Consider the following 25,257-nt stretch of genomic DNA (forward strand, 5'->3'; position numbering starts at 1 on the left):
GCAAGGCAAGCACTCTACCACTGGGTGTACTATACTCCAGCCGTGAATGCTGCATGTCACCTACAAGGACATCTTAAGAAATAGTCTATCCCCTTTTATAAGCTCTAGACACAAGCTGTACAGGAGCTTGATTAAAATGAATCTTGTTTTACTGTAACATAATTTTTAAAAGGCTAAAAGAAAAACCAAGAATAAAGGCATCTTGATTATGTCTTCAATTGGTTACTGAATGTGAACTCCAAGGTTTAGTCCTATCCCAAGGATGCCCCTCCTACCTGAGAGTCCCCACAAGTAGGACAGGGTCCAGGCCAATCGATCACCAGGTAAAGCTTTGATCAGAAGATGCATGAAGACCACCTGATGTTCTGCTGAGGCATACACACCTTAATGGGATTGCTGGCATGTCTTGGTTCGATATAAATATATATGAAGAGCTACATATGTGGAAAGAACTCAGAAGCAAACCAAAATCAAAACCTTGAGCACTAGCCCTGGAAATCAACTATGAGAGCTCAGATTCCAAGAACATGGGTGTTGAGTTCGGACTGGTCACCAGAAGTGAGGGGTGAGCAGTGCAGATATTACCAACAGTCCCAACACAAACAGATACGTGCTGCTCCTCGACCAGAAAAGCTTCTCCTGCCACACAGTGCTCTCAGAGAGAGCTAGGGAGTGCCACCCATATGGTGGGCTATGGGCCACAGCAGGGCCCTGGGAAAGACACCAGGCTCTATCTTGACATAAACCCTGTCCTTTATCAGGCAGAGCAGAGTACTCTGAGCCCAGACCAACAGCTATCACAGCAGCTACTATGCAGGTCTTTTTCTTTTTGGCAAGGGTGGAGTGGTAGGTCAGTGAGGTTAAGAGGGTGATGGCTTTGGGAGCTAAAGCTTTATGTTTAATAGAAACTGGAGCTACCCTGGGAACTGTCCAAGCTGTGACATAACTTACATCCTGGATGGGGGCAGAAAACCCCAGCTCTCCACCTGCTGCTCTCCATCTTTAATTGTTTTCTTTCCTTAAAAATATTTTCAGGGAAATCAAACAAGTTATGTGTAGTTTTTAAACTCTCCAGTGTTCAAGTCTTATTAATTTTTATGTTCAATTATTTATTGGAGTGTGAACGTGCTGAAGTGTATATGTAGAGCTCAGAAGACAACTTACAAAAGTCATTTCTTTCTCATATGTGGGTCCTGGAACTCAAAATGGTCCTCAGGCTTGGTGGCAAGCACTCTACCTGCTAAGCCATCTTGCTGGCTTAACCGTTCTACTATTCACTACAAGGCATAAGTTTAACATAGAAACTGTGTTATCACTTCTAAAACACTTCTACAGAATCTAAATGCAAATTGTACTATAATTTTTTAATATTCAACATGTTAGCCTATCCTTATGGAAGCTGTGAAGCCTTTATTTTAAAAATGAATTATATTTACAATGTAGAACAAGTTTATAAAATCGGTGTGCAAAGTTCATTGTAAAAGGATAACACTATTTCCTTAGCAACAAGCCACCTCCTGTTTACATTTCCTTATTGTTGACAGAAATTGAAGACATACGCTATTTAAAAATAATGCTTTTTAAATAGTAAAATATACAAGAGGTTCCTGAGCATAACAAAAATATCTTGAAAATATGTGGCCATCTGAGTATAAAATAGCAAGTGTAAGAATAACATGATTGTAAAACTACTGTTTGAAGTCTTATAAACAGTACAAAAAGCTTGTCTTTTCTGAGTGCAGAACTGTACATCAGTGCAAACAAAAACGTCTCAGATTTAATGGCTACCAATCTCAAAGGTTTGCAGAGCTGCGCAAGATATGAAACTTCTTGAGTGTCATTCGAACTGAACCCAGTTCACGATTGATCCTTTCCAAACGATCTTCCAAGGCTTCCTAGGTAAAAGTAATGGGAAAGGTATCATGAGAATCCACACCAAGTCTTCTGGTCTACAGCCAACTGCCACCTACAGACCTCTGATTGGAGCATGAAAGCAAGTATAAAATCAAAACAGCAGATTTTTCTTTCTATATAAATCATCATACTGACATTATTATTCTTTTTGTTTGTTTTGAGACAGGTTTTTCTCTGTGTAGCCCTGGCTATCCTGGAACTTGCTATGTAGATTAGTCTACCCTTTAACTCAGAGATCTGCCTGCCTCTGCCTCCCAAGTGCTGGAATTAAAGGTGTGCACCACCACCACCTGGCCAATACTATTTTTCTTAAACTGAACAATGAATTGGCTTCTCAACCCTTCTAAAAAAGCACAGCACTTTAACCATCCTTGGTCTGTTTTGGCACTCTTGGCATATGGGAATTCTGCAGTGCAGCCACAGGCAGGGGTGGTGGTAATGACTTGAGATCAGTATTTTGAAGCCTAAATGTGCTCTCCATGGGTCACCAGAGAAGTGTGCATACTGAGTGCAGCTGTAGCCAAATAATCTGACAAAACTTCTCCCTTAAAAACATTATTGAAGCTGGGCATGGTGGCTCAGGGCTATAATAACAGTTCTTGGGAGACAGAGGCAGGTGGGTTGTGAGTTTGAGGCCAGTCTGGTCTACAGAGTGAGTTCCAGGACAGTCAGGGTTGTACAGAAAAATCTTGTCTTGGAAGAGAGAGAGAGAGAGAGGAGAGAGGAGAGAGAGAGAGAGAGAGAGAGAGAGAGGAGAGAGAGAGAGAGAGAGAGAGAGAGAGAGAGAGAGAGAGAGAGAGAGAGAGAGAGAGAGAGAGAATAGTAGAGACTTCAGGAGAAAAGAGTTCACAGTTATAATGAAGAAGTATAGTTAATGATACCTGGAATATATATTTACCATTCTAGATCATTTATTCTGTATTGACACAAATGGCATCCCAAACAGAACTTTATCCTCTGGCCCCTTGAGACAGGGTTTCTCTGTATAGCCTTGCCTGTCCTCAAACTCTGTAGACCAGGCTGGTCTCGAACAAGAGATCCGCCTGCCTCTGCCTCTTGAGTGCTAGGATTAAAGTCATGCACCACTACTGCCCAGCTTAGAACTTGAAATTTTTATATTTAACAATTTTAGTAAAAGGATTATATATACATTATGAACACTGAGAAGATAGAGGAGCAATGGGAAGGACCAACACCCTCTTCCCTGTTTCTCTTACATATATGCATATCCTTTTTAGAAAGGAAAAACTCAGAATGGAATATTTCAAATAGTTTCCTTTGAACTTTCTTGGCATATTATAAAGTATCTTCCAACAATATCCTCCTAAATTAATGCACAATATTCCTTCACAAGTAACACGTTTAACCAGGAATCTTTCAGTAGAAATTTAGGTTGCTTCTAATTTTAGACACTATAAATAAGGCCGCAGTACATTTCTTAAACATATCTCTTTGCAGTATCTATAAATACTGACTTTGCAATCACTGGCAGACAGAAAAAAGAAGTGCTTCAGTTCAAAGAAATGCAAAATAAATTCTGCATTCCAGAAAGTCTATGTTAATTTCTACTTGCATCTGCATTGTCTATACCCTACATGAGTTGTTTTAAAAACAAAACACCTGATAATTGGACATGCTGGTGCACACTTATAATCCCACAACTCCTGAAGCTGAGACAGGAGGCTAATGAGTTCAAAGTCAGTCTAGAACCTATCTAAAAGACCAAAACCAAAACCACTAATGTAGAGGGAAAAAAGAAAAGAAAAAACTTAAAAAATTTATTGTTAGCAGGTTATTTCTCTTTTCATTAACATAATCTTTGTAGGGATGAAAAAATGGCTCAGTAGTTAAGAGCATTTCCTGCTCCTGCAGAGGACTTGGATTTAATGCCCAGCACCTACATGTTAGTTCACAATGAGTTTTAACTCCAGTTCCAGGGTATATGATGCCCTTGTCTGGCCTCCTTAAGCACCAGGCACACATGTAGTGCACAGACATATGTGCAGTGCACAGACATATATATAGGAAAACATTGGTACATATGAAATAATTTTTTAAAGGATTAAATATAAATAAAGTCTCGAGTAGTCCATGCCAATGTTGAATTCAATACATGGCTGGTGATGACTTTGAACTTCTGATCCTGTCTCCATCTCTCAAATACTGGGACCATATATGTGCATCTCTATATCTTATATTTCAATTTATTATTACTGTGTGTTACTGGGGAATGAACATGGGCCTTGCATATGCTAGGAAATGCTCTGCCACCACTGGGCCATACCTTCAGTCCTTATACCCAGTTTTGTGTGGCACTGGGAATGGAACTCAGGGTTTTATATAACAGGCAAGTACTCTCTACCTAGCTAGATCCCAAATCTGTTTTATTTTTTGAGACAGGATCTAACAGCCTAGCCTGGCTTCCAAATTGGAATCCTACTACCTCAGCCTGCAAAGCGCAGGGATGGCATGTGTTGAGCCACAATCTCCACTTCAGTGCATGATTCTTTGTTTTGTTTTGTTTTAAAGAGATGTTATTTATTTATTATGTATACAGTGTTCTATCTGTATGTATGCCTTTATGCCAGAAGAGGGCACCAGGTCCCACTGTAGATGGTTGTGAACCACCACGTGGTTGCTGGGAATTGAACTCAGGACCTCTGGAAGAGCAGCCAGTGCTCTTAACCTCTGAGGCATCTCTCCAGCCCCCAGTGCATGATTCTTAATAACAGGATGGGTGCTCTTTTTGTTTGTTTGTTTTTTGAGATGGTCTCTCTGTGTATGTAGCCTTGGCTGTCCTGGAACTTGCTCTATAGACCAGTCTGGCCTTGAACTCAAAAGATCTACCTGCCTCTGCCTCCTGAGTGCTGGGGTTAAAAGTGTGCACCACCACTGCTCAGTGAAGATGGGCCTTCTTTAATCACTGGGGCAGGACTAAAAGCCAGCACCTTGTGCATGTTACACAGATAACTACCACCTTTCACTTTGCCATCACAAACTAACACTCTGAACCATAAGCCAAGATGAATGCTTCCATCTATAAGTTGCTTTGGTTGTGATATTTTATCACAGCACTAGAAACGTAACTAACACAGTCCACCGTGCCCTACGATGCTTCTTAGAGCACCGAATCTATCTAGTCCCTAATGCAGCTCCCAGCTAAACTGCCTCACCTGATTTAGTCTTGTTTGTAGAGTGATTCTTCCTCCAGGAGAAGGCATCCGGCTTAATGCTGCCTCAATCTGTTAACAAGACAAAGTATTCAAATAAAAACAAAAGAATTCTAATTATTGGCACTGAGCTTTCTGACACAGAAGGGAAAGAAAAGATTTCAGCTTAGCATTTTCTTGTCCATCTTGGCTTAACATAGTTCCCTATGTACTCAGTTAATACAATCGTGTGGCTCAAGGGCATGTCTAGTGGAGTTTTGGTGTTCAATGTACAAGGCGAATTCCTTATGACAAGTCTGACACAGTGATGTCCTTTGTGGTGCTTTGAATAAGAATGGCTTCCACTGGTAGTGAAGCATGCCTTTAATCCCAGCACTCAGGAGGCAGAGGTAGGTGGATCTCTCTGAGTTTGAGGCCATCCTGGTTTACAAAGTGAGTTGCAGGACATGCTCCAAAGCTACAAAGAAACCCTGCCTTGAAAAAAATGACAAAAAAACCCCCAAAACACTAAGAAAAAAAAAAAAAGAATGACCCCCATTAGGCTCACATATTTGAATGCTTAGTCTTCAGGATTGGCAGTACTTGAGAAGGATTAGGAGGTGTGGGCTTACTGAAGGAAGTGTGTCACTAGGAAAGGGCTTTCAAAAGCCCAAGCCAAGCCCAGAGTTGCTCTTCCTGCTGCGTGCAGATCTAAATGTACATAGAACTCTCAGCTACTTCTCCAGCACCTTCCTGCTTTTTATATGCCCCCATGCTCCCTGTCATGATGACAGACTAACCCTTTGAAACCATAAGCAATCCCCAATTGTTTTTTTGTTTGTTTGTTTATCAGAGCTGCCTTGGTCATGGTATCTCTTCCCAGTAATTGAACAGTAACAGGATACCTTCCTATAATTTGACTTTTTTTCTGCTAGTGGTTTGTGGTTGTGTGTTTGATTTGTTATTTGTTTTGGAGACAGGGTCTCACCATATAACCCAAGCTGTAACTTATGATCCTCATGCCTCAGCCTCCCAAGGGCTGAAACATAGGCATATGCCACCACGTCCAGATCAGTAATTTCCTTCTGACTATTCCCTCTAGACATAAGCATCAGGTTCAGGAAAAGTTATATATATATATATATATATATATATATATATATATATATATATATATATATATATATATATATTCTTAGTTTTACCTGGTCTTTTTCTTTGGTAAGTTCATCAAAGAATCGCTCCGTTTCAGCTAGGGTCCTAATTTTTGCTGTATATTCAAAATCGTTACCCTGTAGTGCTGCTGGCACCGGCTTACACTGCTCAAGGCTAACTGATTTACTCTTCTCCCAGGCTTGTCGTGCGGACACTTTCTTCACTCCGCTTGGCAAGGGTTCAGGGCAAGAGCTATGATTAACAGGGTTGTCACTGGCTTTTTCTGAATACTTTTGTTCTGTCAGAAAAGAAAGAAATTTCTTATGTTTCTTACTAATTTTTTTAATAGACTGAATACATATCTTGCTCAACCTCACTTCCTGAAAGGAATTGCTATATGGCCTATATCTTTTCTTTCCTCCCCCATGCCAGTTTCTTGAGACAGAGTCTCACACTAATCCAGGCTGCTCTAGAACTCACTAAGTAGCCCAAAATGACCTCAGAGTCATAGTAATCCCCCTGCTGCAGTCACCTGCGTGCTGGGATAAAAGATGTGTGCCACCACCCCCAGCTGAAGAATATTTACAGTTAACATTATTAGGACCTAACCAAGTGACTTTATACACCTTATAAATTTATTCCAGGTTTGAAGTTGTTAAATGAAAATTACCCACAGCCTGAGTAGCTTATCAGCTACACAGTGTGAGGGGAGCTGAGTAGCACTGTCCTGCTGATGACAATCAGCACCCCACACCTCTGCTTACCATCCTGTCCATGAACACACACACAGCAAGCACACTGTGAGTGCGCAGGCACAGGGAGTCTTCAGAGCTATGCAAAGACACTCGAATCTTGGAAAACAAATGCCTCTCACTCTAACTAGTAATTTTTAGGAAAAGATACCTTCCGAGTCATCTAGAGGAAGAAACTGGAGCTGTTTCCTTGCACTGGTTTGTTGTAGTGTAGACACAGGAACAGTATCTAAATCATCCAAAAGGATATCAAATCTAGTAAATGAAGCAAGTTACTTGTGAGAAAAGCATGAAGTAAGTTTTCCTGCCTCACTAGAGAGCTGAGCTGGCTCATATAGTTACTCAGTGGCCTATATAGTTACACTTTCTTTTATTTTTTTAGCTTTTTTTTTTTTCGAGACAGGGTTTCTCTGTATAGCTTTGGCGCCTGTCCTGGAACTAGCTCTTGTAGACCAGGCTGGCCTCGAACTCAGAGATCCGCCTGCCTCTGCCTCCCAAGTGCTGGGACTAAAGGCGTGCGCCACCACCACCACCTGGCTATCACATATTTTCTTTAAAAAAAAAAAAAAGCTACTTGTGTGGTTTTCTTTCTTTTTTTTTAAATTTTACTTATTATGTATATAATGTTCTGTCTCCATGTATGCCTGCAGGCCAGAAGAGGGCACCAGATCTCATCTCAGATGGTTGTGAGCCACCATGTGGTTGCTGGGAATTGAACTCAGGACCTTTAAACGAGCAGGCAGTGCTCTTAACCGCTGAGCCATCTCTCCAGCCCTACTTGTGTGGTTTTCAAAGCTGAAACTGAACGTCTTTCCTGACATGAAGTTCTGTTTCCACATTAGAAACTGAAGGCACTGACTACCGTGTCTCATCCAACCTCTCTGGAACAGCAGGAGAGGTGCTCGGAAGGGGAAAGTGAGGCTCTCCGTGCTTAGGCCACTGGGTCTAGAACCAGGAGGCGGTTCTTCCTAGTTCATGCTCAGTGCTGGGCTACTTCAAGAAGGGTTCACTGCATCTTGAGACAGGCACCTGCCACCCTCACACCCACCATCTGGCAACAAAATGTCCCTGTATCACATGCCTTGTCAGAAGCACAAAGAACCCTTCTACATCTAAAATCTGAAGATATGCTGAAGCAGCATTTAAGAGCTAGCAGTAGCAAGTTTCCATAGTGAAAAACTATTTTCTCCAGGCAGTTGTGGCACACGCCTTTAATTCCAGCACTCGGGAGGTAGAGGCAGCTGGATCTCTGTGATTCAAGGCTAGCTCTGGTCTACAGAGAGAGTTCCAGGACACTCATAGCTATACTGAGAAACCATGTCTCAAACAAACAAACAAACAAACAAACCTATTTTCACATATGATACTTTATGTTACATATGATATTCACATAAATGACCTAAGGCCACAGATTCCCAATGACAACTGAAGAATCAGTAATAGCTAAAGCTATATTGATGGTTCAAAATCAATAACAAAGCCAATAGGATGACTCAGTAGGTTGCCTCCAAACCTGATGCCCTGCGTTCAATATCTGAAACCCACATGTTGGAAGGAGAAAATCACTCCCACAAGTTATCATCTGACGTGCACACATGCTCACACATGCAAACACACACAGTAAATCAATGAAATGTTTTGAAAACGAATAATTTTTTTAAAATTTAAAATTCAACAACTTTACAGAACTTACCGAATAGGACTGCTTTCATTTTTGCTAAGTAGATGACTAAATCCTGGGGACAAATTTTCTTTAGGGGATCGCTTAGGACTATAAGCCACAGTCACTGGTGTTAACATAATCTCTCTTTTTGCTAAAGAGGAAAACAGAGAAGAAATATGATTTTCACCTATATTTGTGCTGGCAGAACTTATTCCTAATTTTAAAAATAATGAAATTTGCCAGGTAGTGATAGGGCAAGCCTTTAACATCAGCACTCAAGAAGCAGAAGCAGACAGATCTCTGCAAATTTAAGGTCAATCTGGTCTACAGGGCAAGTTCCAGGACAGCCAGGGGGACACAGAAAAACCCTGTCTCGAAACACCAAAAAAAAAAAAGAAAAAGAAAAAGAAAAGAAAAGGAAAAAAAAGGAAGAAAGAAATTCCTTGGCAAAACCTGATGGTACTGAAGAGGACAAAAAGTGAAAATAAAACCACCCATAACTCTACTATCTACAGGCAATCCCTGCTGACACTTTAGTATCCAGACTACAGTCTCAGCACTGTAGCTCAAAACTGGTTCTTCAGGATTTTAGAAGTCAAGTGGAAATAAGACAGAAACGTGGTGCAGCCATGCCTGCTCCTGAACACAGGAGATACAGACTCCCCTGAGCGGGTACGAAAGGGAGTATGAAAAGTCGATGCTTAAGCTTTAGAACAGCCTGGAACTGTGAGGAGGAAAAGTTAGGGAAGACAGACACATCAGATATGTAAGAAGCATCTTCTCACCTCTGTAATTGTCTCAATTAGAGCTCAAAAGAGATCAACCCGCTCTAAATTTCAAAAGCAACTTCTTATGGAGCTAAGGACCACATCCATGCTAGGCCAGGGCTCCACCACTGAGCTACATCCCAAGCCCTTTCTACTTTTTATTTTAAGTTAGGGTCTCGCAAAGCTGCAGGCTAGCCTTGAATTTATGCAGTAGATCAGGCAGGCCTTGATCCTTGATCAAGATAGCTGGGATGACAAACCTCCACCACAACCCTGGCATAAAATGAAGTATCTGTACTCTGACAATCTCATTCTCTGGTTGTTCTCAGGGACCCTGTACTCAGACATCCTCTGTTGGGGCGGAAAGCAAACTGAAACCTGAAAAGCGCATGGGAAAAGCCACTCCCCCCCAGCCCAAGGCACACACATCTCTTACTTGGAGTGTTGGCTTTACGACTGGAGGGTGGGAGAGACGACGATCTTTGTGATGCTGAACTCTGTCTCTTTGGTCTCTGCTGGGCACATTTCTCTGGGGAACAGCCTGTATTGACTGAAGGTTCAGTTTTCCGAGGATTCACTAATTCTGTATCAGAGAAACACAAAAAAATAAGGCAGACCTGGTTTCCACCATCTGCTCTGTCACAGCTGTCACCCTACAAGCCCTCCACTGAGTGCACGCTCAAAGCACTTCTTCTATCTAGGCTGTAATAGGATCTGCACATGTCCCGCACTGTAGTGGTAGCAGTGCTGGAGGGGAGGCTTCCTGTCACAGCTGCACTCAAGGTGAGTGCTCATGGAGAGCTTATCTTTAGGAAGCAGGGTATTAACTTATTTACTAGGGGACCCGCTGTGGGGTGCAGCACCACAGATCTGAGGGTGTGCCTGGCAGGTCTGAGAAGCGAGCATGGCAGGAAGTAGAGGAACAAGGGAGCAAGGCACAGTGTTCAACACCTGTCAGCCCAGCACTGGGGAGGGGAGGCAGATCAGAAATCAAGGTCACCCTCAGCAACACAGTAAGTCCCAGGCTATGTGAAATCTTGTCTCAGAGAGAGAGAGAGATGGAGGGCAAAGAGAAAATGCTGCAGGGTGAAGAGCTAGGGATAGAGGGCAGAAACAGAGAGAAGCACCTAGACCTGGGGGAAAGAACACCTTGAAAGATATTTCTCTTACTCTCTAGAGATGCTCAGTAACCAGGAAAAAGAAGGAAGATAGGAAAAATTTTTGGTTTTTTCTCTATTTTTGACACTCTGGATCTTGCTGCCTCAGCCTTTGAATGCTGGGACAATGGGCATGCACCCCCTGGCCATCTTACTCCCTTGTTTTATGAACATCAAATGACTGCCACAATTTCCCAACACGTACAAATTAGACAAAGAGATGCAGACAAACTCACTCTGTAGCCCAGGCAGGCTGTGATTTCAATTCCCCTACCTTAGCACATAGAAGTGAGATGATACGCCTGCACGGCCCAGCTCACCTGGACCTTATTTTCTTTATTATTTTTAATTATATGCAGATGTGTATATCAGCATATGGGTATGTGCATATGACTGCAGGTGCCAACAGATGCTAGAGGCATCAGATCCCCTGGAACCGAAGTTAACAGTTGTAAGCTACCATGTAGATGCTAGGAACTGAAAAACAAGTGCAGCTAACCACTGAGCCATCTCATTAGGCCTTTTAAATAATCAAACACAATATGCAGTTCGCTTCGTATGAAAGGTACATGATATGCCAGGACAAAGATAAATTATTATTAAGGATCAGTTATCTATGAAATGGGGTTGGAGCAGTATCATAAATCAGGACTTAATTTCATTACCTGAGAATTTTATCTTATTTTTTGAAGCAGGTTCTCACTATGGAACATGTAGACCAGGCTCAAGCTCCTGCCTCTGCCTTGGAAGTGTTGGGATTAAAGATGCACACTGCCTTGCTTGGCTGAAAATTTAATTTTAAAGACTATAACATAAATTAAGGAAAGGGGGCCAGATGGTGGTGGTGCATGCCTTTAATCCCAGCACTCAGGAGGCAGCGGTAGGCCTATGAGTTTGAGGCCAGTCTGATCTATAGAGTGATTTCCAGGACAGCCAGGGCTATTACTCAGAGAAATCCTGTCCCAAAACACAAAACAAACAAATGTACAACAAAAAAAAAAGAAAGAAAGAAAAAGAGAAATTTTTAAAAATTAAGGAAAAGGGCAGATACCTCTTCCAATATCAAATAAGGAACAAAATACTACTTAGGGGGGTTAGAAAGATGGCTCATCAGAAGTACGTACTGCTCTTGTAGAGGGCTTGGGTTCAGTTCTCAACATCCACACAGCGGCTCACAAACATTCATAACCCCAGGTTCAGAGGATCTGATACCTGCATGGGTACCAGGTTTACATGTGCACATTCAAACATGCAGGCAAAACACTCATTGATGTAAAATAAAATCAATAAATCCTAAAATTAAAAATAAAATACTTACTACTTGAGGTATCCTCTTTTTCTGTCTGTGTCCCCCAATTCTTAAATATTCTTTCATCATCAAGTTCCTTTAAAGCTTTCACGATTGGTGCGTCTGGAGCATCCCTCTGCTTTTTAATCAATAAGCTTGAAGGTGAACATCCAAGGGAAGAGTCCTTTTCTGGAGGAGAATGGTATCTAAAACAGTAGCTGCAATTTTAACTGCTGTGGACTGAACATTTGCATGTCCCTATCCCATAATGTACAGATAACAGCCTAACCTTAGCTGGAAGCACTTGGAATTGGGGGCCTTTAAAAAGAAATGAAGATCAGACAGGTCATAAGGAGGTGCCCCACAATGGGCTGGTCCTTATGAAAAGAGGGAGTCAGGCCTGATGACACACACATGCCTGCAACCCCAGCATTCAGGAGGCTGAAGCAGGAGGCCTGGTCAAGATTTTGAGAGTACACAGTTGAGCTTGCTATGTCAAGAGTGACAGGATTATCCCACTGTCCTAACAAGCCTGCACTATGCCCTGGGCATACAGAGAAGCACTGCAGAACCTATGAAGGTAAACATCCTAAAAAAAAAAAAAAAGCATAGCCTCTCAGGGATGGGGAGATGGATCCACTGCTACAAGTGCTTTCTATGCAAACAAAAAAGAAATGCCTAAACCAGGCTTGAAGTTAAAATAGTAAAAATTAATGGTCCTAGAATTCCAGCACAGGGTAGGGGTGGAGTAAAAAGCGGAAAATCAGGAGTTCGACCAAGGCGTCCTGTCTACCCTCACAGCTGAGCTTTGCTGGAAGACAGTCACCCAGCTGCATCTACTATTCAACACTATCTAGAGTGGGGCCCCCCTTTCCACAGCGGGGAAGCCCTACTTCTGAAAGACAGTTGAGTTGTCCACTCTCCTAATCCAGGAAGAACTCAGGTCCATCTTCAAAGAGAAGGCAGAAACCCGAAAACAACTGTTTCTTGACCCCGCCTCCTCCACAGCCCAACTTTTGACTAGTTCCTTTACAGAAGACAGTTCTGTCTCTATGAAAGCACTCCTCAACCGACCTCAGCGGTTCTCTCACCCAGGAAAACGGGATTCCTCCAGCTGATTATCTGTCTTCCTGTCCCTGGTCTCCAGAGGCTGCCCAGTAAAAATGGAATACTCTGCTCCTGGAATCAGCCACTTCCTCCTACTGACATCTGAGGTCGCCAGTGTGCTGTAAGGATAGAAAACATTCCACGGCATCACAAGTTTGCACTTCAATTTAAAGAAATTTATGTATATAAAACATGGGTGGATGTTTTGTCTGTGCATATGTGTGTGTGGTGCCCAACAAGGTCAAAACAGGGCATTAGATGCCCTGGGACTGGAGTTAGAGATAACTATGAGCCACCATATAGGTGCTGGGAATTGAATTCAGATCTACTGGAAGAGCAACTAGTGCTTTTAAACCACAGAGCCATCTCTCCAACCCCCTTGCACTTCAATTTAGAATGTTTATATCAGAACAACCCATTTCCAAGTTGACTTACAATTTGCACAGTGACTTAGAAACCACATATGAATCTTATTTTAAAGGTTTCTGGCTGTCTTGGAACTCACTTTATAGACCAGGCTGGCCTTGAACTCAGATCCATCTGTCTCTGCCTCTTGAGTGCTGGGATTAAAGGCGTGCGCCACAACCTCCCTCGATTTTCACTTTAAACCCCCAGGTCACTCTTGTCCTTTTAAAAAAGATCTCTGGGTGAGCTGGGACCTGCCCCAGGGCCTTGTGCACTGTTAAGCAGGCTCTCGGCCACAGCTATACCCCAGCCCCTTCCCTCAATTTTTAAATGAAGAAACATTATGAACATTCTTAGAAAATCACAGAGAATACAACAAGCACCCACCTACCTACTCTCAGTTTTAACAGATGCTTAGATCTTGGCCATATTTGTTTTAATTATGAGACATAACATTGTATACATATGTATAGCTGCTTTTGTTAAACAAGGGCACACTATCCACACCCTTCAATACGTCTTCTCGGCAACAGCATGTTCATGATTTATTCATGTTTGCATGCAGAGCTGTCAGTCATTTCTCCAGTCTGATTGTGTCTCCTGATGGTAGATGCTGTTCCAATAATGCTACAATTAAAATGTGGAAGAAGTGACCTAAATTTCTAAAAACACAACCATAAAATGTGGGGTGCAGCCATCACCATCAGTCCTTCTGACAAATCATCCTCTAGACAGCCCTATAGCCTGCAGTCGGCATTGGTCTCTGCGTTCCTTTCTTCACCTTTGCCAAACTTTGGAACAAATTAAGTCTGGCCTGTCTAATGATGGGAATGGTACATACTATTACTTTAATTGGCATTTTCCTGGTTTCTTAGGACAATAAGCATCTTTTCACTGCTATTGGCTGTTTTGTTTTCTTTTCCTGTGCAGCTTCACATTCCATCACCATTTTTCTGTGGAGGAAATTGTCTCTTTCTTACTGAATTGTGATAGATCTTTTTTTTTTTTTGGTTTTTCGAGACAGGGTTTCTCTGTGGTTCTGGAGCCTGTCCTGGAACCAGCTCTTGTAGACCAGGCTGGTCTAGAACTCATAGAGATCCGCCTGCCTCTGCCTCCCGAGTGCTGGGATTAAAGGCGTGCGCCACCACCGCCCGGCCATGATGATCTTTTATATTCTGAATACTCATCCTTTATTTTTCTTGTTCATTAAAATAAAAGTCACACACAGGCACAGAACACACATACGAACGAGCCAGTGAGATGGCTCAGTAGTAAGAGTGATTGCCCACCAACCCTGAGACCTGAGTCTGATCCCCATGTGGTGGAGGAAGGGAACTAACTCTGGAAAGCTGCCCTCTGGTCACCACACAGAAGCAGTGCACACACAATTTTAAAATGTACGGATTTCCTGTAAAGGTTTCAAGCATGTATGGACACACAGGTAATGCTCAGCATGGTCTTCACTCTGCTCCACACCCCTTAGATTTTTACTACAAATACAATTAAATCCTGCTGAGCCTCTTCAGTCCTGTAGTTCCCTGCTCACAGAAGCTACTATTCTCAACTCGTCCTTAACACTCCCGCACACGATCTTAAGACTGCATTTGTAAGTTCCCAAGAGACACTCAGAGCTCTTGTACATGCTGAGTTGGTATTAGCTCTTTCCTATCGGGGGGTCAGGAAGATGCAGCTCATTAGTAACACTGGTTATCAGCAATTTCCAGGCCCTAGGTCTCATCACCAGCACTTTAGTGATTTTGCTGTAATATTTTCAGGTTACTTTACTAATAACAGAAGAAACAGTTACAGCTTACCTGGAAAGCATGCCAACTTGACTTAGTATAGACTTAAAAGAACATGTGGTTATCTTATAATGTGGGAAGATCACTGACATACAAAAACCCTAGTAAACTGTGTTTCCCGAAACAATGCTTGTGCATTTTCTTTTTCAGGAATTTACTTTGTTTATAGATGTATGTATTGGGGAGGGTATGCACATGCCATGGGGCACTTGGGAAGCTCAAAGTACAACTTCCAGGATTCGGTTTTCTCCTTCCACCATGTGGGTCTGGGGTTCAAATTCATTTCAGGCTTGGCGGCAAGGGCCTTTAACCCACTGAGCCATCTCGCCGACCCCAGTCACCAGCACTTTGAAAAGAAAAAAAGTATTCTATTTCTTCCTCAACCAGTTTTTTATTGTTCTATATTATACTCTTAAAATTAATACAAATTGATAGTCCAGATAAGATATTTGTAACACCTTTTTCTACAGAAGGCAAAAGAAAAAATATTATTCTAGGTTTTACAGGACAAACAATATTCATCACCATCTACTCAACTTCATTGTTGTCATGCAAAGGCAGAAAGATATGTAAATGAATCAATTTTTTTCCTTACGTCAACATCAAAATATAGATAGCTCTTTAGGTTGACCTAGAAGCTCATGATATAGATCAGGCTGGCCTTGAATTCAGAGATCTGCCTGTCTCTGCCTCCTGAGTGCTGGGATTAAGGACGTGCCCCAAATATTCTTTTTCTTTTTTCTTCTTTTTTTATTTTGGTTTTTCAAGACAGGGTTTCTCTGTGTAACAGCCCTAGATGGTCCTGGAACTAGCTCTATAGACCAGGCTAGCCTTGAACTCACAGAGATCCGCCTGCCTTCCAAGTGCTGGGATTAAAGGTGTGCACCACCACTGCCTGCTTCCCAAATATTTCTTATGCATGTATGTATATTCACATGGATGGCAAGGACAACCCCTGATGTCATCCTCAAAAAGGCTTGTTCACCTCCTTGAGACAGGGCCTTCATTGGCTGAGAATTCAATTAGGTTAGAGCGACAGCCAGTGAGTACCAGGGATCTTCCTATCTCCAACTTCCCATTGCTAGAATTAAAAGATACACTATCACATCTGGCATTTTTAAATTTTATTATTTTATTTTATATGCATTGAGTGTTTTTGTCTGCCTGTATGTCATGCACCATACGCATGCCTGAGAAAAGGGTGTCAGCTCTCCTAGAACTGAAATTACAGACGGTTGTGAACCATCATGTGGATGCCCAGGTCCTCTGAAGGAGATGCCAGTGCTCTTAACTGCTGAGCCCTCTCTCCAGCCCCACACCTAGCATTTTCATGTGGGCTCTGGGGCTCTAACTCAGGCCCTTCAGCTTGTAAAGTAAGTGCTTTACCAACTGAGCCACACAAGTCCCAGTCCTGACCAAATACTTAAAATTCCTCAGTCATACACATCACAAAAAATGATGGTGTAGCCTGGCTTTCACACATGGCCACCCTGAATAAAGCATATCACAGCATATGCACTTCCAGCTGCTCCATGTGCAGGCTGTCTGCAATACACCTCAAACACTTCTCCACTATCCACACTCTCCTGAGTCACAGAAGCCCCCAGCTTGTGAATCCAGAGGCCTTTCCAGTCCTTGCTCTCACTGACGGCTGCTTCAATTTCCCTCCTCACCCCCAGCAGCAGTTTCACAGGCTCCTTTGCCAAACTCCTCTACCCAGCACAGAAGCAGGATTCCTGGGAGCTCTGTCCTGTGCCCACTCCACTGACACTCAGTTCCTATCAATCCTGTAGCTGTAAGCACCACTGGCAAATAACTGACTCCAACATTGTACCTCCAACTTAGGAATCTGGATCTCCAAGCCTAAGTTTACTATTGCCCACTTGATTTCTGCTTCAAGTCTGTGGGAATCCCAAGCAAAAATTCCCATGCCAGGCACTCTGATCTTGTCTTCAGTTCAACACATGGCAGCTTTTGTGTTCTCAATCTCCCACCAGCCAAGACCACAACAATGTTCTGTGGATTACAACCTCCAAAAACCTTTCAAATTCTTTTTTCTTGTAATTAAAAAAAATTCTTATTACATTTATTTATTTTGTGTGTGCAATAACATGCCACGGTGCGTGTGTAGAAGTGAGAGGACAACTTTTGGAAGTTGGCTCTCTTCCACCATGAGGATGTGAGACCTGGTGGCAAGCACCTTTGTGTACTGAGCTGCCCTCCTTGGCCTCATCCTTACAGATCTAGATACCCAGAAACCTGCTCTCCTCGCAATGAAATGGCCTAACTCATCTACTGTTTCCATGCTCTCCTGTTTCATCTCTTTCTCATGGCAAGAATTTTAAGAAAGCAAAAGTCAGATGGCATTGTTTTCTAATAAAAACTTCAGGGACCAAGGTCATAGCTCGGTACATAAGGTCCTTACCTCAAAAGACTAATGGCCTGGGTTTGAGCCCCGGAATCCATGTACAGGTAGAAACAGAACTGCTTCCAGAAAGTTATCCTCCAGCCTCCATATAAACAATGGCAAGTGGACACACACACACACACACACACACACACACATAATATAGATCTTTAAAATCCTTGTCAGATACAATGGCACATGCCTTTAATTCCAGCACTCAGGATAAAGAAGTAAAAGGACCAGATTGAGGCCAGCAGCCAAGTCTACATAGTAAGTTCTAGGATAGCCAGGACTACACAGACAGACCCTACCCCCAAAAATCTAAATAAAATAAAAATCTTTGAGAGGATTCTCAATGGACTTTGGGTAAAATCCACATGCCTGACGGTGACTTAGACAGTTCACGGAGGGCGGCCTAACTTCCTGCTGTGGCTGTCTGCGCCATGCATAGTGGCATAAATATCAACACCCTACAGGGTCATGTGCTTTCACAGCTGGTCCTGAGATGCTGGCACTGTGTGGGAGATTATGGAAACTCAGGGGTATGGGGCCTAGCTGGTGGGAAGAGTCACTGGGGTCAGGCCTTTGAAGGCCTCTCACTCACTCTGCTTCCTGCCTGTAACAATACGAATGAACAGTGCCCACAAAATCCTAGCATCTTGCATCCCAACCCACTGAAGGACTCTCCTCCTACCCAACCTTATGCCTCTTCTTTTGCTTATTCTCAGAAATTCAGTTTTTACCTTTGTTTTCGTTTGGTTTGGTTTATGCTTTTATTTCTTTGAGACACCGTCTTACATAGCCCAGGCTTGGTATCAACTGGATGACCCTGAACTGCTAATCTTCCTATCTCCACCTCCCAAGAGCTGGGACTGCAGTGTATACACCACCACATCTAGCTAATTTTTCTGTTTTAACACTTATTAATTTTTAAATTGTGAGGTGGGTACAAATGCATGTAGTGGCTCACATGTGGAAGTCAGAAGGCAACTTCTAGGAGTTGGTTCTTTCCTTCCACCATGTGGGTTTAAGCTCAGGTCATCATACTTTGTGACAATTGTCTTTACCTGCTGAGACAAACCATAGAGTCCAATATTTCTTTCCTTTGTGTGTATATGTATGTGTGTGTGTGTGTGTGTGGTTCTTTGAGACAGGGTTTCTGTGTAGCTTTGACCCCTGTACTGAAACTTGCTCTGTAGAACAGGCTGGTCTCAAACTCATATAGATCTGCCTGCCTCTGACTCCCGAGTGCTGGGATTAAAGGCGTGCACCATCACCATCTGGCTATTTCTTTACTTTTTAAAAAAAATTTTAAAATATAGATTTAAAATAAAAAATTAATTTTTTTATTATAGATATATGAATGTAGGCTCATGTATATGAGTGCAGTTCCCACAGGAACTCAGAAGAGGGTGTCATATCTCCCAAAGGTGGAGTTACAAGCAACTGTTTGCTGCCAACATGGATGTTAAGAACTCAGGTTCTTCTGGAGTTGTGAGTGCCCTTAATTACTACATCATCTCTCCAGTACCTAACCTTTCTTTTAAATATAAGAATCCATTATATTCTATTATAATTGCTAAACAAAGATCTAGATAGTGTTTTAACAATTATGGCTTAGAAAGGCTAGAAATCACAACTTAATTTCTTTCTGACAGATAATTATGAAATAATGATCTACTTGTTAATATAGTTTACATAAAAATCATAATTAAAAACCAAATTGTGCTAGTTAAAACCCTTCTTCTGTAAATGCGTCATCCAGGTAGTGTTGTGCTAGGCAGCATATTCCTGTAATCCTAGCATCTGGAGGCAGAGTGAAGAGCATCACTGCAAGCATGAGGCCACCTGAGCTACAAAGTGCGTGCAGGGCCAACCAGGGGAAAATGAGCACTAAACCAAAGATTACAGTAAAGCTAATTCTGAAAGAACTAACACAGAAAAACCCCAGCTTAATAAAGATCCATCCTCAAAGTTCTCTCCACTAGCAGAAGAAAATCGTGCGGGGGGTTTTAGTGCTAAAGCTTTAAAAACGCTCTCTAGTCCAGTGTCCGTGTTCTTACAGGTAAACTGTGCTCCCTCTGCAGCTGTGGCCATAGGGACAGCTGCCAAAATGAAGTTCCACCCTGCACAACTTTGAATGAAGCAGAAACCATAAAATAAACCAAGGCTACGTCCCACACTTGAGGGTTTTTCTTCGTTTTTCTTTCCTTTCCTTTCTTCCTTCCTTTCTTTTTTTTCTTTCTCTCTTTTTTTTTTCTGAGACAGGGTCTCTTATGTAACTCTGGCTGTCCTGGAACTCACTATGTAGACCAGGCTGGCCTTGAATTCACAGAGACCCATCTGCCTTTGCCACCCAAGTACACCACTATTCCCAACTACTTCTCTTCTTTTCAAAGATCTGGGAGGCAGGGCGATGTCTTTTACATCCATCAGAAAAAAATGATAGGGTTCAGGTTGTGGGGAGGATACTACAAAGGTCAGCAGATTAGCAAATCTGTTGAGTTTATAGAAAAAAAAATGCTATTCACATTGGTGTTTTGCTGTTCTGTTTTTGAGACAGGGGTCTCTCTATGTAGCCCTAGCTGGAATGAAACTTGCTATGCAGACTAGCCTCAAACTCAAAGAGATCAACCTGCTTCTGCTTCTAAATACTGAGATTAAAGAGGCATATGCCACCATGCCAGCTGTCATCCACACTGAAAGGGGACAGTGGAGAGTAGGTTAATGGCACAGCTGTCCATATGGGAATTTACCTCAGCAAAGAACAAGGAACACAAAAAGATTCTGGAACGGAGAGCCAAATCTCACCAAGCAGGAAAATGATGGAAAGCAAATATAAGGAAGAAACACTTGAAAAGACATAGAATAACCTCATCTATAACTCTCATTAAAAATGGCTTAGGGCTGGAGATATGCTTCAGAGGATAAAGGTGCTCATAGCTCTTTCACAGGGACCTGAGTTTAGCTCCTAGGACCCATGTCAGGTGGCTCACAGCTTCCAGGAATTCCAGCTCCAGGAACCTGTCACCTGCTTTCGGACTCAAGTTCATATACCCGCACAGACACATAATTAAAAACAATAGAAATAAATCTTTTTAAAAAGTTGCTTACATGGAAAAAGAAGGTCTTTTTAAAAAGTAAGAGATGTGGAGAGCACTGGAGACAGCATCAAGAACACAATGCCCACCTAACTCTGTGCTTTTCTAAGCCTTGAAACTGCTTCTTTGTAGGGCTCTGAATGACATCCAGCACTGTGACTTTAATGCACATCTAAGACCATAAGGATATTTAGCTCTGGCTTCCTAATTAACAGAGGGCCTCATTAGAGGTATGCACTACTTCTTGTTGCAAGGACACTATGTGAAGTCACTTACTTGCCCGGGATGGCCTTGTGGGAGCTTCAGCGCTGTGACGAAGACGCAGCGTATTCTCATGCTCTACTTGTTTCACCTGAAGCTTCGGTTTTGAGATCATCCTAGATCAAAACAGTAAGACAAACACATCACCACAGATTGAAAATGGAGCTAAACTACCAGGTGTTACTTAATTGTCCCTCTTTAGGAAGGCAATAATAGCCTGCTCTCCAGAAACTTCCTTCACAGTAAAATGGCACCATTAAACTTTGAAAAAGCTAAAAGAAAGAAAAGGGGGCAGGGGACAGGGGAATAAGCAGGACAGCAAGGACACTGGCCTCTGCAAAGCCGCATTGCCTAGACTATCACTAAGGAAGGAAGCATTAGCAGGCATCTATGAAGTATGCAGGACAGAAATTAAATTTAAAAAACAGCATCCTAATTTTTATAAGAGACTAGACTATTCCTAACAACTCTCACCCCAGAGATGAGGCAGCAATTCATCTCATTTACTCCATGTTCAGAAATAAAAGCCTCCCTTCGATTCTCTCACCAGATTAACTACCCCAAACAACTGTTTCCAATTAGCATGGCCCTTGCTTTTCTTTGAATGTATTAATTTGATTCATTTATTTCAGTTAGTGTGTGAGTGTGCGAGTATGTGAGTATAAGCTAGTCACTGTGGGTATGTGGAAGTCAGAGGCCAACTCTCAGGAGTTCTCTCCTGCTACCTTGTGGAATCTGGGGAGTGAACTCAAGTTGTTGGGCATGTGTACAAGTGCTCATCTGCCCCTCTTTTCTTGCTTTAAACTTATGTATGGAGGCCAGCAAAAGGGACTTCCACTAAGCTTGAGAAGGAATGGCTCTTAACATGACAGGTAATCCCTCCAACATGGCAGGCAGGGTGGCACATCTAGACACTCCGCTATTCTGCTCTGTGTAAATTCTTCACATTGCAGTACATTTCTAAAATTAGGGTATTATTTGATCCAAAACATAACTATTAAAAAATATGTGTGGAAATTAATTTAGATATAGATATCCCTTTTAAAAAAGATTTAGTGTTAATAATGTGTATGGATACATGTCTTTGTGTAAGCATCTGCTGTGGGTGCAGGAACAGAGGCTAAGAGAGGAAGCTGGATTCCCTGGAGCTGGAGTTACAGGAGGTTGTGTGCACCTTACATGGGTGCTAGAAACTGAACTCATGTGCTCTGGAAGAGTGAAGTGTGTTCTTAATCACCGAGCCATTTCTCCAGTCCAAATTAAGACATTTATGATCATTTGCAATATAGATCATATCTGTAAGATAATATGCTAGACAGTTTGAAACCAGAATGGTTAAATGGAGAAGAGATCTAATTTAGATGTAATTTATGTAATTTCAATTGTAAACATTATCAGCTTTATCATTTTTATTGTATCACTAAAGAAGTTGGTTAATTTGAGGGCTAAAGATACAGGCCTTCAAAAAACTTAATAAAACAGATCCCAGAGATATTCAAATCCAGACAGAGGAATTTAATGAAAAAACCAATTTCAGCGTTGCATTTTAAGAACAGAGAGGAACATCCTAAGGTTTTCACACCAACTTTAATACATCCAGTAACTTTACAGGAACTGACAGTGACAGAGGCTCTGTAAGAGCTGCATGGACTCTGTGCCGATGTCAGAGTTAAGGAGATTCAGGGAAGCAACAGTCTCATGTGGCAGGCATTCATCTTTTGTGAAGCAAATGTTAAACTCACAGTCAATTTGTAATAGAATTATCCCTAAAGACTGAATAGAATTGGTTAAACATGTTTTAGAGGCCTGGTCCACAATTACAATGGGCATACCTGGTTCAGAGAAGAAGCTAAGACTATTAACAGAGTAAGCTAGAGGTATGGAAATCTCCAAAGATCAAATTCTTGAAGAATGAAATTATGCTACTGTAGAAAGACAATCTCTCAATGATGGTCACAATGCTGGCTTATGCCATGTAGCAGTTTTGAATGCTTGGGACAGAACTAAAGAAGCAGAAAAAAAGACTGAATCATTTATTAAAATCATACATGGCCCCAAAAGAAAACCTTCACAGATTCTTATAAAGATTGACATCAGCAGTAAATAAAATGATACCAAATTCAGAAGCTAGACAAATAAATATTGAATCTCTGGCTTTTGAAAATGCCAGTTGTCTATACAAAAAGATAATTAGGCCATTGAAGGCAAGACCAACATCTTTGAAGAAATGGATTCAAGACACAATTAATATTAAATCTCATGAACATGATGATACATGGATAGGAGAGGTGATTTCTAGAGATTTGAGGAAAAATAGAAATGTCAAGTGTTATAATTATGGCACACAAGGTCACCATAAAAGGGACTGTAGACAGGATGTTCCTAGAAACAATGTTTTTCCAAAGAATGAACCATTTAGAAGACCCCTTCCTTCTGGATTATGCAGAGGTGTGACAAAGGCAAGCACTGAACTAATGAATGTAGGTCAACAAGGAACAGTCAAGGTAGTCTTTTGTTGTTGTGGAAGCTCTGTGTAGGGCCTCTTGCAGGCTCCCATGTCAAATACAGTTAGCTTACTTACTGCCATTGTAGAGGAAACTACTTGCCAGAGCAATTAAAGAACCTAATGTCTATTGTAAGAAACCATATTGCTCTGGATGATAGAACAGCTATAGAAGAGAAAACAAAATATTCAAGAGAAACCATAAAGTGAGTATTTTGGCAAACTTCTATAAATAAACAAGACCCAAATTAAAATTACGAATAATAATGTTGTCATTGAAAGTCTGATAGACACAGGTGCGGATATAAAAATAATTTCATCAGACTCTTGGCATCCAAACTGGCCTCTTCAGGATCTAAATGTTCAGTTTGTAAGGGATCAGAACTTTATCTCAGGTAAAGCAGAACATGAAATGGGCTGAATGTATGGGGCCAGAAGGTCAGAAGGAAATTAAAACCATATGTGGCTAACATAGCAATGAATTTGTGTGGATGTGGTTTGTTACAGCCAATGGGAACACTCACATTAACATTACCCCCCATATTAGAAACAAACTATTAAATTAATGTATGCTTCTGGGAAAAATATTAGAAGACTTAATAAAGAACAGTCATTGACCATTCAGGGTTGCACAAGAACAGGGCACAACAGCTGCTGATCTTTCAAAGGCATCAACAGCCCCTCCTTTAAAATGGTTGACAGAACAAGGTCAAACTCTACCACTAGACCAGTCGCCTTTCAACGAATTAGGTAACTATAGCCAGATATGGTGGTACAAACGCCTTTAGTCCCAGCATTTGGGAGGCAGAATCAGGTGGTTCTCTGAATTTGAGGCCAGCCTGGTAGGTCTGAGGCAGGAGGACTGAAGACTGAAAACAGCCCAGGCTACACACTGAGACCTTCATTTCAATAAACAAAACAATGCCAGCAAGAGAGCTCAGCAAGTAAAGGGGCTTTACTGCCAAGCCTGGAGAGACCTCAGCTCATGACCAGAATCCACATGGTGGAAGCAAAGAATTGACTCTTGCAAGTTGTTCCCTAACTGCCCTGCCACTCTGTTCCCACCCCAAAATAAATTTAGACATATTAAAAAATAAATAAATAAAACAAGGGGCTGGAGAAATGGCAAAAAAAAAAAAAATAAAATAAAATGGTTGACAGACAAACCTGTATGGGTTAAGCAATGGCCTTTAACAATAGAGAAACTGCAGGCTTCAGAACAGCTGGTACAGGAGGACTAGATGCCCAGCATATTGAATCTACCAGCTCTTAGAATTTTTCTGAATTTGTTGTTAAAAAGAAATCTGGAAAATGGAGAATGGTGACAGATCTAAGAGCTTGTTAATAAGGGTGATTCAGCCAATAGGCTCTCTACAGTCCGGCATTTCTTTGCTTTCTCTATTGCCTAAAGGATGGCCCTTACAGGTATTGATTTAAAAGATTGTTTCTTCACTATACCTTACAAGAAAAAGACCAAAAAAAATTGCCTTCATAGTGCCTACTTAAAATAATTCCTCGGCCAGGCGGTGGTGGCGCACGCCTTTAATCCCAGCACACAGGAGGCAGAGGCAGGTGGATCTCTGTGAGTTCTAGACCAGCCTGGTCTATAAGAGCTAGCTCCAGGACAGGCTCTAAAGCTGCAGAAAAACCCTGTCTCGAAAAACCAAAAATAATAATAATAATAATAATTCTCAACCTGCTAACAGACATAAATGGAAGGGTCTCCCACAGGAAATGTTAAATAGTGCCACCCTGTGCCACTATTTAATATTTTGTAAGTCAGCCACTGGAAATGATACATAAGCAATTTTCTCACGCTATAGTTT

The 25,257-nt window shown here is 41.8% G+C and overlaps 1 protein-coding gene across 1 annotated transcript in view; it reads right to left on the reverse strand.

The window, feature by feature from the left end:
- Window positions 1–200: 200 nt before the first annotated feature.
- The window catches only part of Mphosph9 (M-phase phosphoprotein 9), a gene marked incomplete at its 5' end in the record, with an annotated part of 66,025 nt that continues 40,968 nt past the window's right edge, over window positions 201–25,257 (reverse strand). Inside the window, 9 exon segments of the mRNA XM_038344455.2 lie at window positions 201–1,895; window positions 5,088–5,156; window positions 6,269–6,516; window positions 7,122–7,225; window positions 8,664–8,784; window positions 9,837–9,983; window positions 11,876–12,051; window positions 12,937–13,071; window positions 20,940–21,044. Of these exon segments, the coding sequence (XP_038200383.2) occupies window positions 1,794–1,895; window positions 5,088–5,156; window positions 6,269–6,516; window positions 7,122–7,225; window positions 8,664–8,784; window positions 9,837–9,983; window positions 11,876–12,051; window positions 12,937–13,071; window positions 20,940–21,044 (1,207 nt within the window).

This window comes from Arvicola amphibius, chromosome 10 (assembly GCF_903992535.2).
Source record: "Arvicola amphibius chromosome 10, mArvAmp1.2, whole genome shotgun sequence".
In the NCBI taxonomy this organism is placed as follows: Eukaryota; Metazoa; Chordata; class Mammalia; order Rodentia; family Cricetidae; genus Arvicola; species Arvicola amphibius.